This window comes from Hydra viridissima, unplaced genomic scaffold (genome assembly GCF_058129835.1).
Source record: "Hydra viridissima isolate aposymbiotic clone 2 unplaced genomic scaffold, HvirCarnegie_v1 scaffold_14, whole genome shotgun sequence".
NCBI lineage: Eukaryota > Metazoa > Cnidaria > Hydrozoa > Anthoathecata > Hydridae > Hydra > Hydra viridissima.
Window position 1 is genome coordinate 4,658,469 of NW_028324313.1, and position 26,262 is coordinate 4,684,730.

General features: G+C 28.5%; 1 protein-coding gene across 1 annotated transcript; it reads right to left on the reverse strand.

The window, feature by feature from the left end:
* Nucleotides 1-1,035: 1,035 nt before the first annotated feature.
* Nucleotides 1,036-25,084, reverse strand: LOC145192952 (COP9 signalosome complex subunit 1-like). Its single transcript, XM_090071723.1, has 17 exons — nucleotides 25,001-25,084; nucleotides 24,377-24,477; nucleotides 23,341-23,418; nucleotides 19,900-19,984; nucleotides 15,478-15,539; nucleotides 11,339-11,389; nucleotides 8,768-8,852; nucleotides 7,265-7,369; nucleotides 7,130-7,184; nucleotides 6,963-7,048; nucleotides 6,704-6,798; nucleotides 6,448-6,553; nucleotides 3,063-3,143; nucleotides 2,535-2,672; nucleotides 2,260-2,346; nucleotides 1,205-1,252; nucleotides 1,036-1,131 (listed from the first exon to the last, which is right to left on the reverse strand). Exons 1-17 carry the CDS (start codon nucleotides 25,082-25,084, stop codon nucleotides 1,102-1,104), a joined length of 1,377 nt encoding a protein of 458 aa, XP_089927849.1. The 3' UTR covers nucleotides 1,036-1,101.
* Nucleotides 25,085-26,262: the final 1,178 nt, after the last annotated feature.

Genomic DNA, 26,262 nt, shown 5'->3' on the forward strand with positions numbered 1-26,262 from the left:
AATATTTTCTATAAATAATCTATATCGCTTATGCAGACTTACTTTTATTCATTATATCAAGAAATTACAAGTAACATTTTTTTACTCTTCCAGTATCTAATACTGTATATATGCGATTATTTTTATTAATTACTCCTCTCCCAGCTTCTCTAGGTTTTCTTTAAATAAATCAATCTTTCTTTTATCAGAAACGGCATCTTTAATCAATTTTCTTCTCCCACTTATGATTAGTTTTTTTTTGTTTTTTTTTTGTCAATTCATCTATATCTATTTTTTTAGCCTTTTATAGTTTTCTATTATTGCTTGTTTTTTGTTCCTATGTCTATATTATTTACATGATTTGATAAATAAGTTTCCGTGTGTACGTCTTTTCTAATCGCTGTTTTTAATTTTCCTTTCTCATATTACGATTACTATTTGATACTTACCTAACGGGAAAGCAATTAAGAAGCCATTTTATAAAATCTGTCTGGTAATTGTCAGCACCTATAGTTATCAACAATTATTTTTATACTTATCTTACAAATATCCTTATGCCAAATTATTAACGATTTTAGTATTAATCGTTAAAAAGCATCGATACACGGTTTTTTTTTTTTTTGCTTTTTTTTATCAGAGATATAACACTCATTATATCTCTGTAAATTGTTACTTTATCTGATTTAACGTTATTTTCCCACTGATGTCATTAGTGAATATCAGACTGAAAGATTTTATGAAACTGCTTCAACGTGATGCTCGACCACCTATAAACGCTAACCGAACAAAGAATGTTTTTTTTATACTTCTTAGAAGTGAGGCAAATTTCGGGGCTAGGGTCCTAAGGTAGCTAAAGGCTAGCTAGAGGACGTTTACCACGGTCCTAAAGGCAACCAGAGGACATTTTATGGCAACCTTTTTGAGAAGTAAGCTCTAAAACAATATTCGAGAATAGAAGAGCCCATAGCCCATAATTAAGCTTTGTAGTAAAACAAAATTATGTAATGACTGAAAACCATAACTAAATTTATCTTTAAATTATTAAAAACATATTCATGGAAGATATGAATGTATTTCTTCTTTACATAAAACTCAAAAAACGATGCTTAGTAATAAAGTTCTTTAACGGGTTACGTCATCATCACGGTTTGACTAAAGAAACAAAGGTCATTAAAAAAAAATAAATATTCATAAAAAATATTTATAATATAGTATAGAAGCTCACCTTGACGTGTATTTGATGTTGAAGCACCACAGTTCTTAGCAAAAGAGCCTTAAAAATATTATCAATATATGTATATATACGTACGGATATATATATATATATATATATATATATATATATATATATATATATATATATATATATATATATATATATATATATATATATATATATATATATATATATATATAAAGATGAAATTGTGTGTGTATGTGTGAATGTGCTCTATACAAATCCACAGATTTGATCCGATCCTCATCGGGTTTTGCACACAGGGCTAATTTCTCCCAGGGAAGGTTTTAGGCCAGGGTTGGACCTCCCCGGACTCCATGTTCAAGGTGCTTATGGTTGGAATCATGTTCCAGCCCCCTCCGACCTTTCTTGTCCCCAGCGAGTTTATAACGGAGCTAATAATTTTAATAGTTTTTACCATTAAAAACCAAAAAAAAAGTACGTTAGCGGTTTTTTATGATGATTTTTGAGGGATATTTTTGGAAAAGTATACCGTATAAATAAACCAGAAAATTTTTAAAACAGGTTTTTGTTTGGAGAGATTGTGATTTATCGACGTGTTTATTGTGAAAACGCTAGATTACCACAGTGTGGTTTAGTTCCCTAAAACATGACCAATTAGCTACAAATGCATTTTTGATTAACATAGTAAAGTCATATCTAGTAGCTGGAAAACACGGAGCGTTGCCATCATATCAAGGAAAGTCCGAAAAGACTTTTACAACCCTTGCATCATACAGGGAAATGCTTTTAGTAAAAGTTGTTGGTTATGATCAGTTAGGGAAGAGAAAACTATGAGTGTAGTCACCTGACCCTTGGGTGACCCCAAGTTAAAATTTTTCTTATTCTATATCTTTACACACACACACACACACACACACACACACACACACACACACACACACACACGCACACGCACACGCACACGCACACGCACACGCACACGCACACGCACACGCACACGCACACGCACACACGCACACGCACACATATGCTGGTTTAATTTTTAAAATTTATCTGTACGAAATATGAAAAAAACTTACTTTTGTACGTTTTTCGTACTCCTTTCCACATAAAAGAACTTTTTGGAATGTTGCACTCCTGTGGTCGATATCTCGAGCGTACAATATCTAACGAAAACATCTTCTAATAGATAGCTTTTTAGAACTTTCATAAAACAAAAAAACAAAAAAATACCAAGCTAGTATTTTAAACGTAGCTAAATGTTGACCGAAACAACCACAGCCAAAATTAGTTTTGTTGGATTTCAGAGTAGTTTATTAAGCAAATATCTTTATTAAGAATTCTTTTTAATTACCTTTTTACTTGAGTCAATTCTTGCCATAATTTGCCCGTCGAGGATGAGCTGTGTCAGTTCATCTTCGAGCGATTCAACCGAAGTATTAAACGATGTCGCCATCTTGTGAAGATCGGCCGACACGTATGGATTAAAATACTGTTTACAAGAAAAATTTTCCTAAACTGGTCTCTTAAAAGTAAATTGTTATTCTATAGGAAAATAAAATTATATAGGATAATATTATTCTGTAGGAAAATAGAGAAATAAATAGCTGACTTTTGTGGTTTCCTAACTTTCCTTGTAAAATTTTTAAAGATTTTTATGAAACTAATTTTTCGATTTTATTGTGGTTTTAGACTTTTAACACATTTTTTACTTTAGATTATACATTATGCATATACTATACTAATTTATAACATTTACTTAATTTGTAATAAGTAAATGTTACAAGCTGTGATGTTATAAATTGTGCAAATTACAGTAAGTTAACAATTGTAATAAATAACGTAAAGCATTTAGTATAAAAAATATAAAGATATTCTGTACCTGCACCAGAGCTCTATTACGAATTTGAGAATAAAGTTTACCAACATGTTGATAGAGGTAAATATCTAACATTAGGTTGTCCTACAATATTAAACTTTTGATGTTAAATTAGAAATGATGAAACCCCTAAATATGAATTAATTTAAAATATGTATTTATAAATTAAATAAAAAAAACCTTTTAAGTAAAATTGGAAATTAGTTTGCCAGATTCATTTATATATATTATACATACATACATACATACATACATACATACATACATACATACATACATACATACATACATACATACATACATACATACATACATACATACAATTGTGCCACTTGACTAAAAAAGGACATTCGTAAAACTTTTGTATGAACTGGACAATCCTAACCCATGCTTCATTGAGGTTGAAATTTTGAACAAAATCATCATTTTTTACTTATAAAATGAAAATGGTTCATCCTAGAAAGATAACTCGGGTCTGATTTTGTTCACTAAATTGTTCTCTTCAATTTTTATCATCTCCTTTATTTAGCTACAACCTATAGTTTTTGAGATATTTACATTTTTACATATATATTAGAAATTGGTTGAATTCTCCTATTATGCAAAAATCCATAATAACTTAAATACTATTGTATAAGTACTTTTAAAATAAAATAAATTGTAATTTGTAATTTATTATTGAAAAGTTAATGAAATTACTTCAATTTAAGCTGATTGCTTAAATTTAACTAGTTTCATTAACTTAATTGATTGAATTATTTGATTAATTTAATGAATTGATATATGTTTAAATCTTTTATAAATATTGACTTGTTATATTCTTATTTATAAGGCCTTTAATCAATAAAGAATAATAATCATAATTAACTAAATAATTTTTTAAAACTCTTGTATTGTGTATTTAGTTGGGAAAAAAAAAACAAAACAATATACAAGATTTTTATTATTTATAAATGAACAGATTTTTTAATCATATTATACTACACATAGTTTTTTATAAAAGACAATTTTCATAAAATTAATTTACACTTTAATTCATTGTTGACAAAGCAGAGGCTCGGATAAGGAGGCCTTTGAGCAACCAGGAAATTTTTACCAACATTGAGCAACTACTTGTACTTCGTATTTTGTTATGCATGATTTATAATCGGTTGTTAATTTAAAACCTTTTTCAGCCTCCTTTATCATTTACAACTTTTAATCCATTCACAATTTTTTACCTTTTAAATAAGGTAAAGTTTTAAAAAAATTCTGGATTAATATGCAAAAATTTCATACTAATTTTGAATCTCTTAAAAAAAGTAATTAATTGCAGTGAAGTAAAATGGTCCACATCTTTTTCTAATATTTCAGGTACTTCATTTAATTTCACTAATGGTTTCATATTACAGTAGTCATAAAGTTCTTCATCTTCATCTTCTAGAGATATTAACTTTATTGCCATTCTGCTTTTTATACAATTACTTAAAGAGTCGTCAAATAATGAGAAAGCAGCCTGTTCTGAATTGAGGTTCCATAAATGATTGATAATTTTTGAAAGTGAAATATCTGAGATAATTTATTGGTTTTCTTGTATTTTATTGTAAAGAGTTATTAATATGTAAAGATTTTATTAATTGTAAGTCCTGGTTTGGGTGTGCTGGTTTATGGGCATCCAACCACACTTTTACGTAAATATTTACAATTTCAAAATTTGATATGGGTATAATTACTTGTTGCAGCCTCATCTTCAAATTTTGGCTTAGTTTTTTTATTAATGTTGGTCCATTCAATTTGAAATTTATTGAAAATATCTGGTTGAGATCCAGTAGCCTTTCCCATTACATATTCTCCAAAATGTGGTGGCAATGTGAAAGGTAAAATAATTTTTTCTTCATTAATTGTTCCAACAAAATACAAGCATTCTTAACTTGACCAATATATATGTTTTATCAAAGCACATTGGTTTAATTTTGCTCAATGTGCCCACTGTTTAAGAGACAGACTTGACATGAATAGACAGATTTTGTCACAGCACTCCCTGCATTTTTTTAAATAAGGAATTCCAATTAACTGCTCTTTTTCTCCACAAATAATTAAAACTGCAACTTTCTTGATATTTTCTTTATTAAAAATATCTGGAAGTAACTTTCCATTGCAGTGCACAACAACTCCCTCTAAATCTAAATTAGTAAATCTTTTTTGAATAAGTTTTCTCCTTTCTTTTCTAAATTCTTGCCAGCATAAGTGAATGATACTCCTACTCACAATAAATTGCTGAGTTATCTCCTAGAAATTCTATTGTAGCTGATATTAGTTGAACTGCGTCTCTGTCTGAGATAGCATACCATCCAATAATAAGGATAGCTTTTCATTAATAATTTCTTCAATTCTGTGAGTTTGTTTTTTTTCTCTTTTTAACAGGTTCCAGTATTGCCATGTCTACCTCCTCTGTGCATTGTAGATATCCTCAAACCCTTCTTCATCTGGTGTATTGCTTTCAAAGATTCAAAAACTTCTAAATATAAAATATAAAACATATAGCTATGATGAAAGAAAATATCAGAATAATTACCTTAAAGTAGTGAGGATTTTTAGACAAGTGTCATTTCTCTTCATTAATTATCAATTCTAGGCTAAAGTTCCAACTTTACTCTAATTCTTTATAAATTTATTAAAGTTATTCTTCTAAACTGCTTTTTCCTATTTTTTTTTTTTAGTCATTTTGTAAAACCTTTTTTTAAATCATTTTGTAAAAGGGAATATATATCCATAAAAAAATAAAGCCTTTTTGTAATTGGGAAAAATAAATTATTTGTAGAATAACAACCATTATTTAGAGGTATCATGAATTGATAAGAAACTACTTCAATATTTATTCCAATTTAAATATCAGAATTTAAAAATGCATTAACTTTTTTGTCAGAAAGGTTGTTTTAAAAATTTGTATTAATCTGACAGTAATAAAGAATAAATTGTAATAAAAGTACCAAATAAATGAATAATTATACATTAAAATAACTCACCTACATTTTTCCTATATTTTGCTAATCTCCTCATAATAAAACTTGAAGTGAACAACCGAGTGCACAAAATGAGATCTGAATCATGTTTGTAGGGTGAAAAGATTTCATTTTACAAACAAATTTCCCAATTTTTTTAAGATATCAACTTCAATAAGGCAGAGGGTTGGAATTGTCCAATTGAGCTAAAACTTCATGAATTGAATTTTTTATTTTAATTTAAAATTTCCTGAAAATCACATGGGGGAACTCCCTAAAGTGATTTTCCAGGAAATGTTTTTTTACATATAGCACTGTAACCACCTTAATACACACATATGTACATGCAGATAGAACAACATTTTACATACAAACTAAATGTTACAATTAAATAATTTTTGAAATACCCTCATTTTGTCTAATAGATCAAGACATGTTGCATACTTAGAAGCATAAAATTTGAGCAGCACTTCACGGAGTTGAGGCTGAAGTTCCAGAAACTGCTTGAAAGAACTGAAAAAGAAAATGTTAAAGCAATTTAACTTTAATAATAGCTAAATATTTGATTTAGATATAAATAACTGTATAATATATGAAACTTGTTTAGGCTTGCTAATAGAGTTGTTTAAGACAGGTCCTGGCAAAATGTTTATACATAATAACCTGCTAGACAGAACTCTTTTGTGTAACTCTTCTCTATCAAATGTAGCTAATGCACATAAACCACCATAAATGGCAACATCTTGGGCACTTATAATCTGAGGATAATAAATATTAAAATAAGATATATAAAAAGCTCTTATTAGTCTCAATTTAATTAGTTACAATCACAACATTTTGCAAAGAATTGCAATATTTTTAAACTTTTTTCACATTTTCATCATCAATCTCAAAAATGATATAAAAGACAGGAAACACAAACCTCAGAAAATTCTAAGTGATCAAAAGTCACACTTAGGAATGAGCATGCAGCACTTTTGTATTGTTTTTGAGATAGTTCTGCAAGTCCTAAAAGACAAACTTATCTGATTTAATAAAACATAAAAAATTAATTACCAATAACAACCATTACAGTAAAAAATAGCGTACCTTGAGCTGCTTTAAGCTTTGCTATCACAATTGCATTTGCTTTTTTTTGTTTCTCCTATGGAATAATAACAACATTAAACTTTAAAATTGATATATAATTAATATACTGATATAAAATAAAATTTTAAACTTTACATTTTGAGAATTAACTGCAGCAGGTGTTTCAAATAAATCTGGTATAGCTTCTGCCTTTCGCACAAAAGTTTGAACATGTGCCCAGTTTTGCATGAGAACACTGACCTTAACCAAAAAATTCAAAGTAAATTTTTATTACCATAAATTTATTAAAAACTTTTACCTGCTTATCTAAAATAATTTTGCACACCAAAGTTAATTTTTATTAATAAATGAAAATCCTACAATTTAGCAAAAAATGCACTTCAAATGTTTTCTTTTATATAGAAATAGCTTGTTGTAATTTATATGTTTAGTATGAGAAGTGAACAAGAAAAATTACACTAAACTTATTTTATCTTTTCTTTCCACAAGCATTAAATTATGGATAACTACTTTAAATAAAAAAATCAATGTCAATCACTTTATAGTAATTTGAGAAAAAAGAAATTTATTTCTAATCACCAACCTTTTAACATTTTCTTTTTTTACACTGGGATTCTTGAAAACATTATTTTAGAAAACAGGTTGAGACTTTTTATTGAAACTTTAACTTTGCAAAAGAAGATCATGCGACTCATTGTTTTACATGATCATTGCACTTACTCTACCTAATTCATTCTTAAAAAAGCATCAGAAAATTGAGCTTACTTTACCTAATTCATTCTGAAAAAAGCATCAGAAAATTGAGCTTACTCTGCCTAATTCATTCTGAAAAAAGCATCAGAAAATTGAGCTTCAGAGCCATCTTCAAAAGCTGTCAAAACAAGCTGTTAAACAAAGTAATTGTAGTTAGGCTTTGTTTGACAGCTATTCTACTTAAATTGATGGTTGCAAATTGTCATTTAGTTGATAACTAAAAAAATCCAAAAAATTCTACTAGTAATCAAGACATTATTTGATATTGGAAACTAATGAGTCAGCTACAACTTTATGTTTTTTATAAAAGACATTCACTTAATAATGAAAATAATAATAATAATAAATGTTTGATGTTGTTAGCACCAGAAATGTTGATAATTCTCAGGGAACATTTTGTGTATAGTGTAAAACTAAAATCTTAGAAGAAAAGCTTTGGTCTTTCTTTTTTAATTACACCAAAAGATGGTGTAGATAAAAAGAAAATTTGGTAGGTTATAAAAGACAGCAAAATTTAATGTAAAACAGATATTGAGGTTGATGAATTTTGTGTTATTTAGTGTTATTAAAAATTATCAAATTTGTAAATAATTTAAAGAGTAATTTTCAGGTGGCAGAATAAAGAAACTGAAGTAGTTATAATGTAAAAAAATATATATATATATATTAAGCATATAAATTAAAATTTTGTGGAAACCATAATTATAGTATAATATTAACATTATATAAGTATAATAAAATATAATTATGATTTAAATTTAGTATAAATATAATATTATAAATGATAAAAACACTAATAGATATCAATATATAATAAAAGATGCTATACAGTTAAACTTGCAATAGAAACAACAGATTTGGCAATATTGATAAAATAATAATTACCTTTATAACATTTAGGCACATGTTAATTATATGCTGAGCACATATGCAGTAATCACGGGCACGAGAGTAACATTTTAATGCATTGCTAAAGCAAAGAGGAAAATAATCTAGAAGCAAGTATATATATATAGCTACTAAACAGCAACTCTATTATTTTAATACTTTATAGTAGCAGATGGTTGTTAACCACATATCAATTTTGAAACCACTCTTCATAAAACATACTTTATTTTAAAAGTTTTTAAAAATATTTTGTACTTGGTGATTGTAAGAAGTTGTTTAAAACAAGAATGTAATGACATTCTTGTCAAATTTTTTTCAAAAATGTGTCTCAGCAAAAGAGTAAGTTATAGATTCTAGATACTGTATATTATGAGAAACCTTTTTAACATTACTGAAAAAAAAAAGAATTCGAAGTTTGAGAAAATTAAAGCATATCATAAATGTTTGATCTTACAAGTTCATATTTTACATAAAGTAAAAAAATGTCAGCACATTGACATTATCACAAGATTGCAAATTAGTATATAGGTTTAAAAGTAATAAAATAATATCTTTTATTTTATCTTAAAAATTTTATAACACGAAATACAACTTGTATAAAGTTTAAAAATAATTATATTCTTTTTCAGTAGATCTTTTTATATGAGTTTTACCAAAATTTTCATAATAAGTTTGGTGATTTAAAAATAAATGTTCTATTGCTACTTTTATGCACATAGTTTGTTATTGTAGATGCAAAAATATTTGAAAATAAAAATGAAAAAAACAGCCAAAAAGTGAAGAAGATTATAATAAGAAAATTCTTGACCTGGCCATGTATGGCACAATACACAAAGAAATTGCCAAGATGCTAAACAAGCCTCTGAGTACTGTCTACACCATGATTAAAGGTTTTTAAATGACTGTTTGTGTTAAGAGGAAGCCTGGCAGTTTGAAAAGGTCAGTTCAATCTCCTTAGTAGATTAAGGTAGTCAAGGGTTAAATTTCTTAGAATACAACACAGAAAATGGAGCAAAATAGCTAAAGGGTTATCTGTTAGTGAGCACACCATCAAAAATGTGGTCAAGGAGGATCTCAAGGCAAATTCAAGAGTCAGGATTAATAAACATCTGGTTTTCCTACATGTCAAAAAAAATAGACTTGAAAGATCAAAGAAACTTCTGAGCCTCCTGAAGAAGAGACCAACAACCATCCTCTTCTCATATGAGAAATTGTTTATTGTTGATTTTGTCTCAAACAGTAGAACCAATAGCTTTATTAGTCATCAACCAGTCTAGGTAGTTCCTGTGGATGTAAAGTATACATTCAAGATCAAACAATTTTGACCTGATTTCTTCAGATAGTCTCAAAATCCCTCTGGGCTTTATCAAATTTGGTGAGAAAAATGACACCAATGAGTACATTTGTATCCTGGAGAACCATGTTAAACCCTGGATTGGTGCAAACTACTTTCAAAATGACAATGCTATGATCCAGTAGGAAAGAGCACCTCCACGTACATCTTAGAAGACCTAGAGGTGGCGCCAGGAGAACTTGCCAAAACACTGGTCAGAAGAGTTATGGCCCCTTGGATCTCTAGATTTGCAACCTCTTGATTATTCAATCTAGTTATATCTGGAGTCAAGGGCTTGTCAACATCCCCACAACAGTGTCAATTTTCTGAAGACTGCTATCAAGAAGGATTAAAACAAGATGTCCAAGGACTGTATCCAAACTACCTGTTCCAGGTTCAGGAGTCAACTTGAAGCTGTGATTGATGCTGAGGGAGGACATAATGAATAAAAATGTGGTAAATGTAATTCTAAACACTTTTTAGAAAACAAAATTTTACAAATTTTGTGGTTACATGTTAGTTAACAGTGGACTTTTAAGGGGCTACCTTAAAGTCATAAAGAACATTTAGTTGTATTGATAATTGTTAAAAAATTAAGATTTTGCTTCTTTTAACAAATCTATGGTGAAAAGAGATGGAAGATAATTGTGCAACAATATTAATGGAGTTTTTGCTGAGAAGTTAGCAAAGTAGAGGTTTCATGTCAAATTTTAATTTTTCTGTTTGTTACAAATTTCTGCTAATTTTATAGTAAATTTGATTTTTTCTCCAGTATATTGCCATTTGGAAAATAAAACCCATTTAGGTAAGTATCAAATCCCTTTTTTAAAAGATTTTAGATTATCCTATAATTTTGCCTTAGGTATGCCTCATTGATTGTATGCCTCATTATATATTGGATTTTGTTGTTGTAAGAACAGAAAATCATTTATATTTTGATATTTTACTGGGTATTAAATTAGATTTTAGATTTCTAGCAGTAGATTAGATTTTAAACTTTTAGTGTCAGACTTCTGTTTTCAGTTTTACATATTTTTTAACAGTTTTACATACTTTTTAACAGTTTTACATATTTTTTAACAGTTTTCCTGGGAAAAATAGGGATGTTATAGTATGAGGTTTTTTAAGTATTGATATATAAATAATATATAAAATAAACTAAATTTAAAAAATAGTTAAATTTGCACTAAGTTAAATATCAATTTAAATAAAACTGCAGCTATTATAAACCATACCTTAAATCACCACAATCAAGGCAATGATCACCTAAGTCATCATGACCACGCCTATAAAATAAATGTATTGTAAAAGTAAAAATGAAGTCACAATCATTTCAAATTTTATAAACATTTAAGAATTAACACTAAGTGTTTTAAAATTCATAATCAATATTCACAAAGTACTTTTTCAAGATTTAGTTGGTTTTACTAGCAGCCATTTCTGTCTGAAATGAAAAAGCTTCTCTAAAATACCTCATATAATACAAACAAATAGATCTTTTCTTACATAAATGCCTCCCCTTGCAATCTGCATGACCCTGCAGCAGATTATAAAAACATACATACCTAAAATGAAAGCTGTTTTTCTCACTTGAAGCTATTAATATATTGCAGAAGAAGCCATATTTTGTTATATTTTTAAAGGAACAGGTGGCTATGAAAATAGCTGCGTTGTCAAAACCATTGTTACTGGCCTGTTGATTTTCTTTTGTTTCTAGGGTACCATGTCAAAGTCAAAGCTAAATTAAACTCTTATTCCATTAGAATAAACCAAAGGATAGCAGTTGAAGATGATTTTCTACACACAGTTGAAGATGAATTTCTACACACAGTTGAAGATGATTTTCTACACACAGTTGAAGATGATTTTCTCTGAGTTGAAGATGATTTTCTCTGAGTTAAAGATGAAGATGATTTTCTCTGAGTTGATTTTGACAGTTGAATGACATGATTTTCTCTGAGTTGATTTTGACAATGAATGAATTTTGACATGATGATTTTCACAGTTGAAGATGATTTTCTCTGAGTTGAAGATGATTTTCTACACACAGACAGATTACTCTAATTTATTTATTTTAAATTTAAATATATATGAAGGTTTGAATTTAGAATGATTAGCCTCCCCACACTGTTTGACAAACTTGGATAGCTATTGCATTAAAAAAAAAAGGTTGAACACAATAAGGTTAGGGAAACTTTAATTTTACTGAATTTTTTTCCATCTTAAATCTATATAAGGTAGAACTAAATAAAGAATTCTTTACTGTTTTGAAGTCTTTCATACATTTAAATTGAGATTCCTATTTCTCAGGTTAGAGCAGAAATAAGATACCTTAAGAAAGAACTAGAGAGAAATAATGGTGGGTCAAGTGTTCATTTTCTCAAGCTAGTTGCAGACTTAGAGAATTTGTTCATTTTAGATTTGAAACAGAGATATATTTAAGACATGATATTGATAAGCTGGAAAAGATTATAAGTAAACAAGAATCTATGAAATGTATATTGTGCTAAGTACCTTGATGTGTGGTGACAAACCTATGTACTCATTGTGTGATGTGTGGTACATGTGCAGTTCATCAGGCTGATTGTTCATTTTGTCATTAAAGCTATTTCACAAAAGACTACAACTGTTACTTCTGACTTTTTGTTTTTTGGGGCTTCTTTTGATTGAACCTAAAAAAACTTTTTTAGCTTTTAGCCATGTATAAGCAGTTATGTTAAAGTAGATATAATTCTTATTAAAACACAACTCTGGTGGTACCAAATACTATATCAAAGTATCTGCACTAGCTAGAGAAACCTTGAAAGTAATATATCTATAATATTGCAAGTTGGATTTTTATTGCATAAAGTTATTTTTCCATTAAATTTTTAATATCAATAACTCTAAGAGTTTTTTTAATAGACTCTTTTAACAGAAAGGTCTTTTTCTGCATGCATAAGAAATACACTATTAATATACATTTAACCAAAAACTGCATACAACATCTTACAAGTTGAGTTTTTCTTATTCATATTTAAGACTGCTAGTTTGAACATGTTCAAGTTTGAACATTTGAACTTTACACTAAATATTCAATGTTCAAGTTTGAACTTTTTTTTCCTAAAAGTTCGAACTTTTAAAATTATTGCATCTTACTTAAATTCAATTAAAGGTAAATTAAAATTCTTAAGATTTTTCATGCGCATGCATGGCGTTCTCTTTTTTCTTACCTAAGTATTGGTAGGTAGGAAAATTCTAACCCAGAACCTTATATATTAGGAGAGGACAAAAGGTTTCAGTTCAATGAAGGATAGGGTTAGGAGGTTGCAACTTTTGATTAAGAAGAGCTTATAATGTTTTCCTTGTTTTTTAAATTTTTGTGGGGTTTTAATTATCCAAAACTTAAGTCCCTAATTACATGGAAGGATTTATTTTTAAAGAAATAGTTATTTCTAAGTTGATTTTCTTTTTTTCTCTCTTCTAATATGCAAAAGGGAGACATTTCCATAAAGCTCTAAAGGTCAGGAATGATGATGACCTTCAGCTAAATATTATTAAAACATCTAGAAAAGAAAAAGCTTTAATTTGTGACTCAAGGACAAGGTGGAGCAGCACAATTGCCATTTTAGAATGTTTTTTGGAATTTTAATAAGAAATAAAAATAGTTTTGATTAGCAAAAACATTGATTTTCACTTAACATTGTCACTTAACAAATGTATTAAATGTAATTTGTAAAGAGGAATTTCAAAATGGCTAGAAAACCAACCATAGATGAATTCGATAAAATCTTGTTAGCTCAAATTGGTGTGTGGTTTATGAATAATCACGAAGAATGCATAAAGTGGTTGAGAGAATTCGGTTTGCTTGCTACTGTAATGATTTGTCTTGTTTACAATTTGCAGTGTAGCGAATAACTGTACACACACAGTGTAGATGGAACAACCTGGAGATGTACTGTTAAAAAGTGTAAAAAGACTATAAACATTCACAAAGGCAGCATTTTTGAGAAATCAAAACTGGAGTTGTGGAAGATCATTGGAATAACATACATATGGGCTCGTAGCGTAGGCAAAAGTCTGGGACTGTCGCAAGAAGATATTCAAAAAGAATTGGATATTGGATGCAGGTAAACTATTAGAATTGGAACCAGTTTTGCAGAATTGTTGCAGTAGATTACTTTTTGAATAATCCTGTACAATTAGGCAGCCCTGGCTGTGTTGTAGAGATTAGCAGATCTTTTTTTGCTCGCCGCAAATGATCGTGGCAGAATTGTGGAAGGGCAATGAATATTTGGTGGTTATGAGCCAACAACAAAAAAAGGTTTTTAATCCCCATAGCTTAATGTGATGCAGCATTCTTTTGCCAATCATACATCGATAGATAAGGCCAGGCACAGAAATTAGGAGTGATATGTGGGGGTGCTTATAACACTTGGAGCACAAGGCTTTCAGCATGGTATGGTGAACTGTTTGCTTCACTTTGTAGATCCGGCAACAAACGTGACAACTAATCAAGTTGAAGCAATGTGGTGTTGCAGCAAAGCAAATTTAAAGCAATGTTTGGAACACATAGAGACATGATTCCTGACTATCTCAGCAAATTCATGTGGATGCAGAGGTTTAAAGAGCATGCATTTTTTCACTATTGGGATTAAATTAGTACTAACTACCCAGTAAATTAGGTGTTCATGAAACTATTTGATGAACACAACTAATTATTTGTTGATTTATATTTCTTTATATGTTGTAATGAATAAGTTTAGCAGCTTTTCAGTTAATGTTTTAATTTAAGTCATTTTTTTGTTCTTTGTATTTCTTAACGCTTGTAAAAACCAGATAAATAGTTTCAGCGGTCAAGGGGAAAATAAAACTTGTTGAATAATGAAAGAAGGAAAGAGTAAGGAAGGAAGAACATGAAAAAGAAGCATTATTTCAATCAAAATGGATTGTGTTTGTGTTGATTCTGTGTGTATGAAAAAAATCTAAAGCAATTTTCTGTCAGCTAAAGATGGAAATTATTGAGTTAGTATCAATATCAATGATAAATACAATTTTATTATTGTATATACTTGTGTATATATTAATTTAAGGTTAACCAGATCATATCTTATTTTTAAATCTGATTTGCATTAATAAATAATACCTGTGTATAATACACCTTTAAGACACCTGATCTAACTATATTTAGTCTAATTACCTTAATTTTTGAAATATAACCAAAAAAAATTATTACATTAAAAATCTTAACTTATGCTACTATTATAAATAGATAATAATAATAGAACAAAATATAACAAAACATAATAGAACAAAAAAAAGTTAACACAACAACACAAAATTGAAGCAAAATAATAAAGATTTTGATAAACACACACTTTACATTAAAACTTACCGAATGCTTTCTTTTATAGAATTATTTTTATATGTTTTCAAATCTTGCTCCAGCTTATCAAACTAAAATAAAATTGATAAAATATTTAATGGAAGAACTTCAAAAAACTGTGAAAAATCTTTTTAGATTTTATTAAGACAATATGTACAAATTTACAATGGAGTTACAGTTCAAAAGATTCTGACTAGGCTGGTCTATTATTCAACTAGTTTTGTTTGTCTTTTTTTAATTTATCTTGCCTTACCATTATTTGCCTTACCAACAACTCTCTACAGATTTATTTGATGAGATCTGATGATATAAGTTTAAGTTCATGTCACAAAAGAAGAGACCAAAGTGTCCTTTTAACATTTCTTTTAAACTTTAGTTAAATAAAATTCCTTTTAATGAATGATTTTAGTAAGGACTAAAATTATCAAAATCTAATTAAATTATAACCAAGTTAATATTAATGTTAAATCTGTGTTATACATTTAGTAGAAAAAGTTTTTTTAAAAGTTGTTGTGTAGCTGAAGGTCAATCCAAATAAATGCATAACTTTTGTGAAAAAAAAACTTAAAAAATTATCCAAAATTTTCAATCTAATTAAACTTCAGAATCAAACATAATCCTTCTCTGAGCTAAAAGTTTTTTATCTAATTTTTTTAATCTATTCTAATTTATTAAACTGAAGTTAGTTCTATAGGGAATGTATCTTTGGTAGCAATCACTGCTGATATAATTTGCTACCAATTTCATATTTATTTGAATGAATGAAAGTATAGTGTGTTTCCAATTGCACAGTTTTTTTTAAGAATAAATAAAACACAGCTTCAATTCAGTTTCAAAAACATTTTATTGGTAAATTAAGTATCGATTATTACATTTATATAAGAAAAATATCTTTCATATGGTTTCTTCATGCAGCTCTACAAATGTCAACTCTTTTGTTAAAATTTTTCATGACATTTTGACATAATTGAGGCTCTAAGTTCAGGAATCAATTGTAGGTTATTCTTATAGACCTGGCTTTTCATGTAACCCCAAATAAAATAATTCAACAGTGATAAATCTTGGTGGTAAATTAACATCAACATTTCTGCTGATAAAACATCCGGGAAATTAGGTATGCAATTAAAGTGATTGTTTCATTAGCAAAGTGAGGTCTAGGACTATTCTGTTGGAGCTAAATGTCCTTGAGATCAATATTAATTAATTCAGGCCGCAAAAATTTAGTTATCATCAGATGATATTGATCCTGATTGACAATTACAGCTTCACAAGCAGCATTTTCAATGAAGTAAGGTACAACTACACCGACCACTACAACTGTGTTTTTCAGTTTTTTGATCTTCTACCAAACCAGTCTCTTAAAATTTTTTAAAGAGAGCTTTCAGACGGATGATTATGTAAACAATAAAACTCATGTAAATTTTTAAAAACACTTTTTACAAAACACTGATTTTTATAAAAGAATTCAACATGTATTGTATATGAAGACACTTTTAAAAATGTCTTACATCACACTTCTTAAATGTAAAAATACCTAAACAAAATCAGTGCCCCACCTATATTTTATTTATTCTTTAAAAAAGTGCGCAGTTTGGAAACTTTTTGTTTTCTCTTTATAACAAGCTAAAAACTCATGGTCGTATTCCTTCATGTTTACTTTAAAATGTTTAAAATTAATGATATCCTGGAAATTAATCCAGGATGTATATTATTTCATATGAATATGGTATGCCGTATTAAACTTTAAAGTGATTTCTTCTAGGAAGTTTTTTCAGGGTCAGAAAAAATTAAACCAGCCTACCATATTCAGTTTTATTTGGGTTTTTTAAATTACAGTATTTTTATCCCTAATTTTGATCTTCAAAAAAAAATTTTTTTGAGCCTAAAAATGATATTTTTATGCTTTTTTAATTTTAGATTTTAAACCTAAATATAAAATAAATCTTTGGTAACTGACTGTTCCTTTTCATCAGTTAAAAGATTCTTCTTAAACTTTTAGCATAATTAAAGGAAAGAATGCCATTTGGAAGTGGAAAAAAATAAAGATGTGAGTGTTTCAAAGTTTCTATAGTTGATAAGAACACAGTTAAGTCTGATATAAGTTGATAAGAACACAGTTAAGTCAGTAATAAAGTCAAGCATGTTCATGCGCATCTAGAAAAATGCAACACATAAAAAGCCTATGAACAAGAATGTATGCTTGGAAGCTCAATCGTCAATAGTAGTGTTGTTTCTAATGCTACAGATCTGTGAAATATGCTGGTTTCTGAAAGTCCAGTTTCTACCCCAACTCAAGTAAGCTGAAACATTCTAATCTAAATGATTTCATTATCAAAACATGCACCTTTCAAAAAGATTCTTTTAATAAGCAGGTTGCTTTGTTTTTCTTCAGTCCAAAGCCTACCATTCAACTCAGTTGAGGGACTAGAGTTTCAAAAACTGGCAGCACAGCCATCTTGAAGCAAATTGTAGAAATTCATAAGTATTTCAGAAATATTCATCTAGCCCATGGATTGTTATAGAAAAAATAGGGATGCATACCACAGTTGCTTGATGAGACAGATTGAAACTCATAGGTTGCATGCTTAAAAACCTACAAAAGCAACTACAAAATTTATTCCAAGATCTGGGGGAGAATATGAAAAAAGTGCCCACAAAAATTGGGAAATTTCAGGTATTTTTTTTTTACCCTCAATTTTTTAAAGGTTTTAGATAATTAATATTGGATTATATAAGAGAAGCAGCATCTTTTTTTGAACAAATGAAGGCATTTGGAGCCACCCTAAACAAAATGAAAGGAGACTCTTGTCATCTCTCCGGAATTTTATGTTAATATATGGATGTTCTTATTGAGAGGTGGTTCTCAACATCTGGGTTTATTTGGACAAAGCTTAGAAACTAGTTATGTTCAGAGAAAACAGTGAAACTGTTGAAGATCTACAAAGTTCTTTATAAAACTGATGAATAGATAAACATTTTGAAAAATAAGCAAATAAATAAACCATAGAACAGTATAAAATAAACTCTGCAGTGAATAAGAATATTGGTAAAACTAAAATCTTAACATGCTTTTAGATTGGAGGCCAGAGATTTGAAATATGGCTCATTTTTATGAAAAGAAAAAAAAAATTTATAACATTTCTTTGAAAAGTAATACATAAGTACTTTTTGGTAAAAATGAATGCATTGAACAGCTATAAACTTGGCTTAATGCCAAAAAATCCTTGTTTTTATATTGTTTTCCTTCAAAAAGACACTATTTAAGGATTGAGAATGCATAAAGTTTAACTTTTATAACAGGTTTTTTAAGGTGGGTTTTTTATACCAGCCCTGTTATTTATTGATATCAGGATCCCAAACATTGCAAGATGTAATAATTTTCATCTTGAAAAACAAAATTTGATTTTATGTTCAGGAATTTGAGAGTATATATTTTTTTGTTTATTTTGATTTTGTAATGAACAAAATTTACTATCAATTAAAGATTTGCTTTTACCAGAAGCAGTTGTACAGCTCCATACCATAGCAGAACTCTTCCATACTATTGAAATTTTATTTTTTGGCTCAAGTACCATACCTTACTTGCAACCCATTTGGACTCATCATATTGAGGGAAATATTTTAAACCTGCTTTTATCAAACCAATCAATTTAATTCCATAGAATTGCAGCTTCTTTTTATAACTTGTAATAAAATTCAATCACTTAACATTATTGGCATTACTGACCAAGTAATTGTTTTGTGCAACTCTTCCATGATAACCTATTCAGTATATTTTGTACAGTTTGTATTGAGCAATATTACTTAAGAAATCCTACATTTAGCCAGTGATGGCTAACAAATGTGTAAACTATGTATTACATGTAATCATTGACTTGTGATGGTTGGTCAAAATTTTGCTTTACTAAGCAAATTGCATCAACTGGCTCAGTAAAATAAAATTTTGACTGACCATTTAAAATCAATGAGCCAGTTGCATCAAAGTTATGACATAAAAATTTTTATCGGCCATGTTTTGGGAACAATTTTAGCAACTTTATGTTCAGTTGTGTTACCTTAATGTAAATTTTGTTTTTCAAACAAAATTTCAATTTTAACTTTAGTAATTAAAATATTTGTTTACAGCATCTTTACTAACAGCTAGTTGTATTTTAAAGGAGATTTTCAGCATTTTGAAAATTGAAAAGAAGTAAAAAGAAATGTAGAGGTGGTAAAAGCCTTTTTTAGTGACTTTATGTAATGTATATGGAATGACTAATTCTTAACTAAGTTACCATTCATTCATAAAGAGATGTTCAATAAACTAAAGCATTTGCTTAGAAAAATTTACAAAATGATATTCTGTCAAGAAGTCAGATGAGGTAAAACAACCTCAAATTCTATTATTTGGAAGTAATTATTTACATGGATTTTATTTTATTTATATAGTACCTTTATTTGGGCTTTCTTATTAGTTGTTTCAATCCATTGTCCATCTAGTTCTGATTGCTTTCCAGAATCATCCTGATCATGTGAGCTAAATTAAAAAAAGTGCTTAAAATATTTTGTGCAGTTCTCAATTTTTCAAAAAAAAAAAAAAAAAAAACATAACAAAAGCTATTTTGAAAGTTCTTTTAAAATTTTTTTAAATTATTGCTTTCAAATTCTAAGCAGTAATTCCTAAGCATTTTTTATAACTACACAAGATGGACATTTATTGTTTTGATTTTTTATCTCACTTTTCTTTAAATTTTTGCATTACCTTTGTTTTTAAAAGCAACATTTGGATGATTTACTTCATGTAAATAAGTTAAATTGGTCTTAACCACATCAAGATATGGTGTTAGAAAGAAAGTTCTTGCATCATTACAAATGGATATCATTAGAACATCACACTTGCATCATTACAAATGGATCTATTATTAGAACACGAGAAAGTTTATTATTTTCTAGAACAGTATAGCATTCCCATAGTAATCCATCAATGGTACATTATTTTCTAGAAATCCATGCACCTATATAAGCAAGTACAGATAACTCACTTGACATAAAATTTCAGATCAAAAATCCCATATTTGACACTGTATCTTAATATGAGTTCCAGGTCTGTCATTCTGCAAGTGAGGCTGAACATAATAATCTTCCCCCCCCCCCCTCTCGGCAGCCAATAGCACTGGTCAACAATGAATTTGCACCAGCTTTAATTTTAGGCTTACTAGTTGTAGTTTTTCACGCTGATTCCAAATCTGTGTTTAGTTTTTCTCCAACACGTCTGAATCTTGAGATAATGTATGTGTTTTTTTTTGCACTAAAATATAGTTTCAGTGTGAAATATATTGTTTCTTTATTTTTAGGGTAATTATTTCAATAAAATTAACTAATAATGCCTAGAAATTGCAAAAATTCACCAGACACCTTTTGCTACATTTGTGGGCAATTTAGATTGTCAGGGCAGCAAAAGAAAATCACTCCAGAAATCTGGAAAATTTACAAGCTGTATTTCGGTTGTCCTTTGGGAGATCAAGATAAAATTTGGGCACCACATGTGGCTTGTTACAGTTGTTGCAGCTTATTACAAGAAACAAATGAAGGTCTTCTTTTTGATTATCTATAACAATGATTTGGAGGGAACCAAAAGAACATACAATGACTGTTATTTTTGCGCTGTTAATACTGCTGGATTTTCGTCAAAAAATAAGCACCAAGTTGTGTACCCGAATTTGGATTCGGCCATGAGGCCTGTTCCTCATTTCAGCACCCTGCTTATTCCAGTACCACCCGCTGATGGATTAGACTCTGTTGAAGACAAATGTGTTGTTGATGTTGAATGTCAAGATGCCGCTGATGTTGACTTTGCTCCAGATATTGACAGCGAAGAGCCCAAAGTTTTCACACAAGGTGAACTGAATGATTTGGTTAGAGAGTTGTCCCTTTCCAAGGAAAAAGCTGAACCTTTGACGTCAAGACTGAAAGAAAAGAATTTGTTAGCAGTTGGTGTCAAAGTATCCCAATTTCGAAAGCGTAACAACAATTTATCTAGGTTTTTCACAATTGATGGACCCTTGTGCTACTGCATCAATGTCAATGGTCTTTTTGAAAATTTATCCCAAGTGCATTCGCCTCATGATTGGCGCCTTTTCATTGATTCATCCAAAAGGAGTTTGAAGGCCGTGTTGTTTCATATTGGCAATCAGAAGCCATGTATTCCAATCGCTCATTCTGTACACTTGAATGAAACTCATGAAAATATGAAAATATTACTAGACACTATTGATTACAAAACTCATCAGTGGAACATTTGTGGTGATTTGAAAGTGGTTGGTATGCTAATGGGTATGCAAACAGGGTTTACCAAGTTCTGCTGCTTTCTTTGTTTATTGGATAGTCGTACTTTGAATGAACATTACGTAAAACATGATTGGATGTTAAGAACTGAATACGAACCTGCTGATTCAGTTTTACCTAATGCTTTTTAACTGAACAAAAGCATTAGGTAAAACTGAATCAGCGGGTTTTCAATACTTGGTTGAAAAATTTCCCAAAATTAGTGCAGCGAAACTCAAAGAAGGCATTTTTGTCGTACCCCAAACTCAAGAGGTTTTGAAAGACCATGGATTTGAAGAGTCACTTACTTCCGACAAAAAAGAAGTGTGGAAAGCATTTGTATGGAATTGTAAGAACTTCTTGGGGAATCACAAATCATGTGAATATGAGAATTGTATTCAAAAGCCACTCGATTCGTTCCAAAAAGTGGGCTGTTGTATGTCATTGAAAATGCATTTTCTGCATTTGCATTTGGCATTTTTTCCTGAAAGTTTGGGCACTGTGAGTAATGAACAAGGTGAACAATTCCACCAAGATATTCAAGTGATGGGAAAGCGTTACCAAAGATTCTGGAATGAAAGCATGTTAGCTCCCTGCTGTTGGATGGTTTACTGTGATGAACCAGAAAAACTCTACAAAAGGAAGTCATATTCACAGAGATTTTGAGTGATTTATATGCTTTAGTCAACAGTCTTTAAACTATTAAATGTGTATAAATGTTTATGAATAAACCTAGTCACAGAGACTTTGACTTATTTGTATAGAAACATAAGTGATGCTTGAAATATTGGGATAAAAAAAACAAAAAAGATCAACAATGACACAAAATCCTTTAAATGACTTAGAAACTTTATCTATTGAAGCAAAAATAGCTATGAAAATTAATTTTGAAGAAGTTATTAATTTGTTTGCAAGTCGAAAGGCAGTGCTTAACATTATTTTTTGTACACTTTTTCCTAATTTTAACTTTCAAAAGATTAAAATAGTTTTGACTTTTAAAAGATTTAATTAACTTCATTTGAAATTTTCAATGGCCAGAGCACGCTTTTAGTGGTCCTGGCTATACGATTGATCATAATGGGGGCCCATTAAGAAAACTTCCCCAGGACCCGAAGTTTCTCTCAGCGGCTATGCTTAAGCTTATAGAGACAAGATGGGAAATCCCACCCAACATATTTTCCAGACATTGTTTAGAGCAACTATCATATTTTATATTTACTCATAGTTCTTTTTTAATTAAAACATGTTACTATTTGCATTTATTGCTAACTTTTAAGAAAATTTTTAACTAATATTTAAATCTGTTTTGTTAAAAATAGAATAATGTGGATTATTGATTTGAAAAAAAGGGAAAATAAGTATTTTGTGTTTATTTTTGATTTCTTTAAACAAAGATAATAATAAAAAAAAAAAAAAAAAAAAAGAAGAAGAAGAAGTAGAGATAATGATAAATAAAAAACAAACACTTAGAAATTTATACGGAGAACAAATAAAATCAAGAAGGTAAATTTCAAAAATATTTACAACAATTCTTTAAATTTAACTCAATAAAGTTAAATTTACCCTTACATAGCTTCATTCAATTTAAGCATAATGTCTCTGTACATATCAGTATAGTGGGTTGTTTTCACAGCAGAAGCAGCAGTTCTAAGAGCAATTTAAGATAATTTAATTAATGTTTTATAGTAAAGTTTAATTTCCAATCTGTTGTACTTTTTCTTTATATAAACTAAAAGTGTTTAATGATATAATGATGATGCAATGATGAAACAAGAGCAAGACAAATGAGTCACATACCTGTTTCAAAAGTGTCAAAAGGTGATCTTTGATGATCATCATTACATATTCATAATTGGATCATCATGACATCATTAAAAACTTTTAGTTTTTGTAAAGAAAAATAACAATAGTTTAGAAATGTAACCTTACTATACAACATCATCATTTAGTCAAACCACAGACTACATCCTACAACTAATTTTCAAATGGTGAAAGATAAATCCTTCTATCTCTCTTTTATCAACTTTAAAAAACATTTTTTTCATTTTGTATTAACAAATTTATTTATAATTAAAAAGCATAGAGAATATAATTTAAATATATACATACATAATTTGTAGAAAAACATTCTACTTTTTTTTTAGATTATTAATCTTATATCCCATTAAATATAAGTCGGCTAACTTTTTACCGTAAATAAAATTACTCAACGAACAATTTAGTCTAACTAAAAAATAGCCGACTAACTTTTTAGTCTAACTAAATTTAATCAATTAACTTTTTAGTCTAATTAAAATTATTTGACTAAAACAAGATTTAGTGCTAAAAAAAACTGAATAACCTATACCATGGAACTATATGAACATAATATGAATTATGACAAATAAATCAATTTAATGACATTCATCAAATTTTATTGTTTTTAAGAAATTTAAGATACATAATATAATTTGTGACAATTAGGTATAAAAATGTTTTGTTTGTACCTAGTATTGTCCCAAATTTTTTTTTTATTGAATTGGTTTGTTAGATAGAATAAAAATTGGTTTGTTAGATAGAAAAATGACTCTACTCTGCATTTAATAAAATAAATAATTATGATTACCTAAGGGAATCAGCAGAATAACTTGGGCAATGTTTTGCAATGAAGACCAACCTTTGAAGTTTAGCTAGTCCAACATAACTAGAAGCATATGCATCCAAATCCTAAAATCCAGAATTGTAAGATACTTACAAGCCAAATAATTCATATATATATATATATATATATATATATATATATATATATATATATATATATATATATATATATATATATATATATGCATTATAATCATATTAAAACTTGTTTTTTATATCAATAAACCACGCTATCAAATTAACAAAATTATTTTTTTAAATCAAAACTATACTGGTATAGTTATCATCAATAATCTTAGATATACCTTTGATACTAATACTGTACATTAATGGTGCAGAATGAAATGGTGCATAACAAAATTGTGCATAACAAAATGGTGCAGAAAACAGGTCCATTAATGTACTTTATTAGAACCAGAAGTACAGAAGTACCTAAGATTATAAAATGGATTGGATATTTTTTACTCATGCATAATTATATTTATAACTATTTTAAATTCAAACTCCTTATAAGTCATGCCTAAAAGCTTAATGTGCAGATAATAAAAATTTTAAAACTAAATCACTTTAATTTTTAAAATTAGAATACCAATGTAGGGTTTTCAACTATAAAAGAATCGTCTCTGTTAAGTGATTCATTATCAACAAAATCCACTTGCATTGGCTCACTCATCTAAGATTTTATTTTCAAAAAGTTATTATACACAAATGATAAAAATAAAAGCTTAATAATAATAAAAATAATAATAACAGTAATAATAATAGCACATGAAAATAAATCAAAAAACAAAATTTTATTTTGTAAAACTCTTTTAACAAAAGGTCTAATATATTGGAGATGAGATAATTCTTTATTGATTTTTAATAGGAGCAGAAAAAATAAATTGGAATCACTATAGATGGTGCTCCTACTATGCTGGGTTGTGGACTAAAAATTTTTGCTAGACTTTCTCAAAAATACAATTAACTATTTTAAACAGCTGTTAGATTATCTGTTGGAAAATATTGAAAAGATTTTATGAACTTGGAAAGGTTTGTAAATTTAGAAAGTCATGAGATTTTTGATCCTACAGAAGTAATTTTGAAGAATGCTTTTAATATGAAAATTTTGAAATATTACACCTTCGTTGTTAACATGATGGGTTCTAATTAACTATAATTGCAACTTAAAGGTGGAATTGCAAATGTTTCAAAGAAATTGTTGACCATTTACAAAATCTAATCAATTTAAAAAATATTTTCCAAATTTGAAAAATCTGTTTTTCTGCAATTTAGAATTGTTTCCAGAAGGCATTTATGAAGAATTTATAGGACTAAAAAATTATGTGATTTCAAAATATCTTATAAAAGAAATATTTTTTGCTAATTCAGGATTAAACTATCTTGTTTACAAGACACTTAATTTAAGTTTTTCGTTATATATATATATATATATATATATATATATATATATATATATATATATATATATATATATATATATATATATATATATATATATATATATATATATATATATCCTAATAGTACCGGGATAAAAATAATAGTAAGAAAAAGTATATGAAACGTCAAAAAGGTAAATGTAAATTTTAATATCTAAATATATTTAATCACTATCTCCGCAAATACTGGTTTGAAAATAATAAAAGACAGAAGTGTTGTTGAGTTAGCAGGTGGTAGTGGTCCAATCTGTTTATCTGCAGTTATTGTTTTTTCTCTTGTTTTGTTTTTCATAGCTGGCGAAGACCCATTAGGGAACGCTAATACAGGGGGGGGGGGAGAAGAGGAAGGGGAGGTCCTTTATTAGAAGATTTTTTCCAACAGTTGATGACAAATTTTTTAAAAATTCGT

Bases quoted from the DNA above. Each gene is read 5' to 3' on its own strand.
- LOC145192952 (XM_090071723.1), bottom strand. From the start codon at position 25,084: ATGAGTGAGCCAATGCAAGTGGATTTTGTTGATAATGAATCACTTAAC. The intron at 7,370-8,767 runs GTAATTATTATT...TTTTTGGTTAAG, and splicing joins TGTGCCTAAATGTTATAAAG to GTCAGTGTTCTCATGCAAAA. The intron at 1,132-1,204 runs GTGAGCTTCTAT...TTGTTTCTTTAG, and splicing joins AACATCAAATACACGTCAAG to TCAAACCGTGATGATGACGT.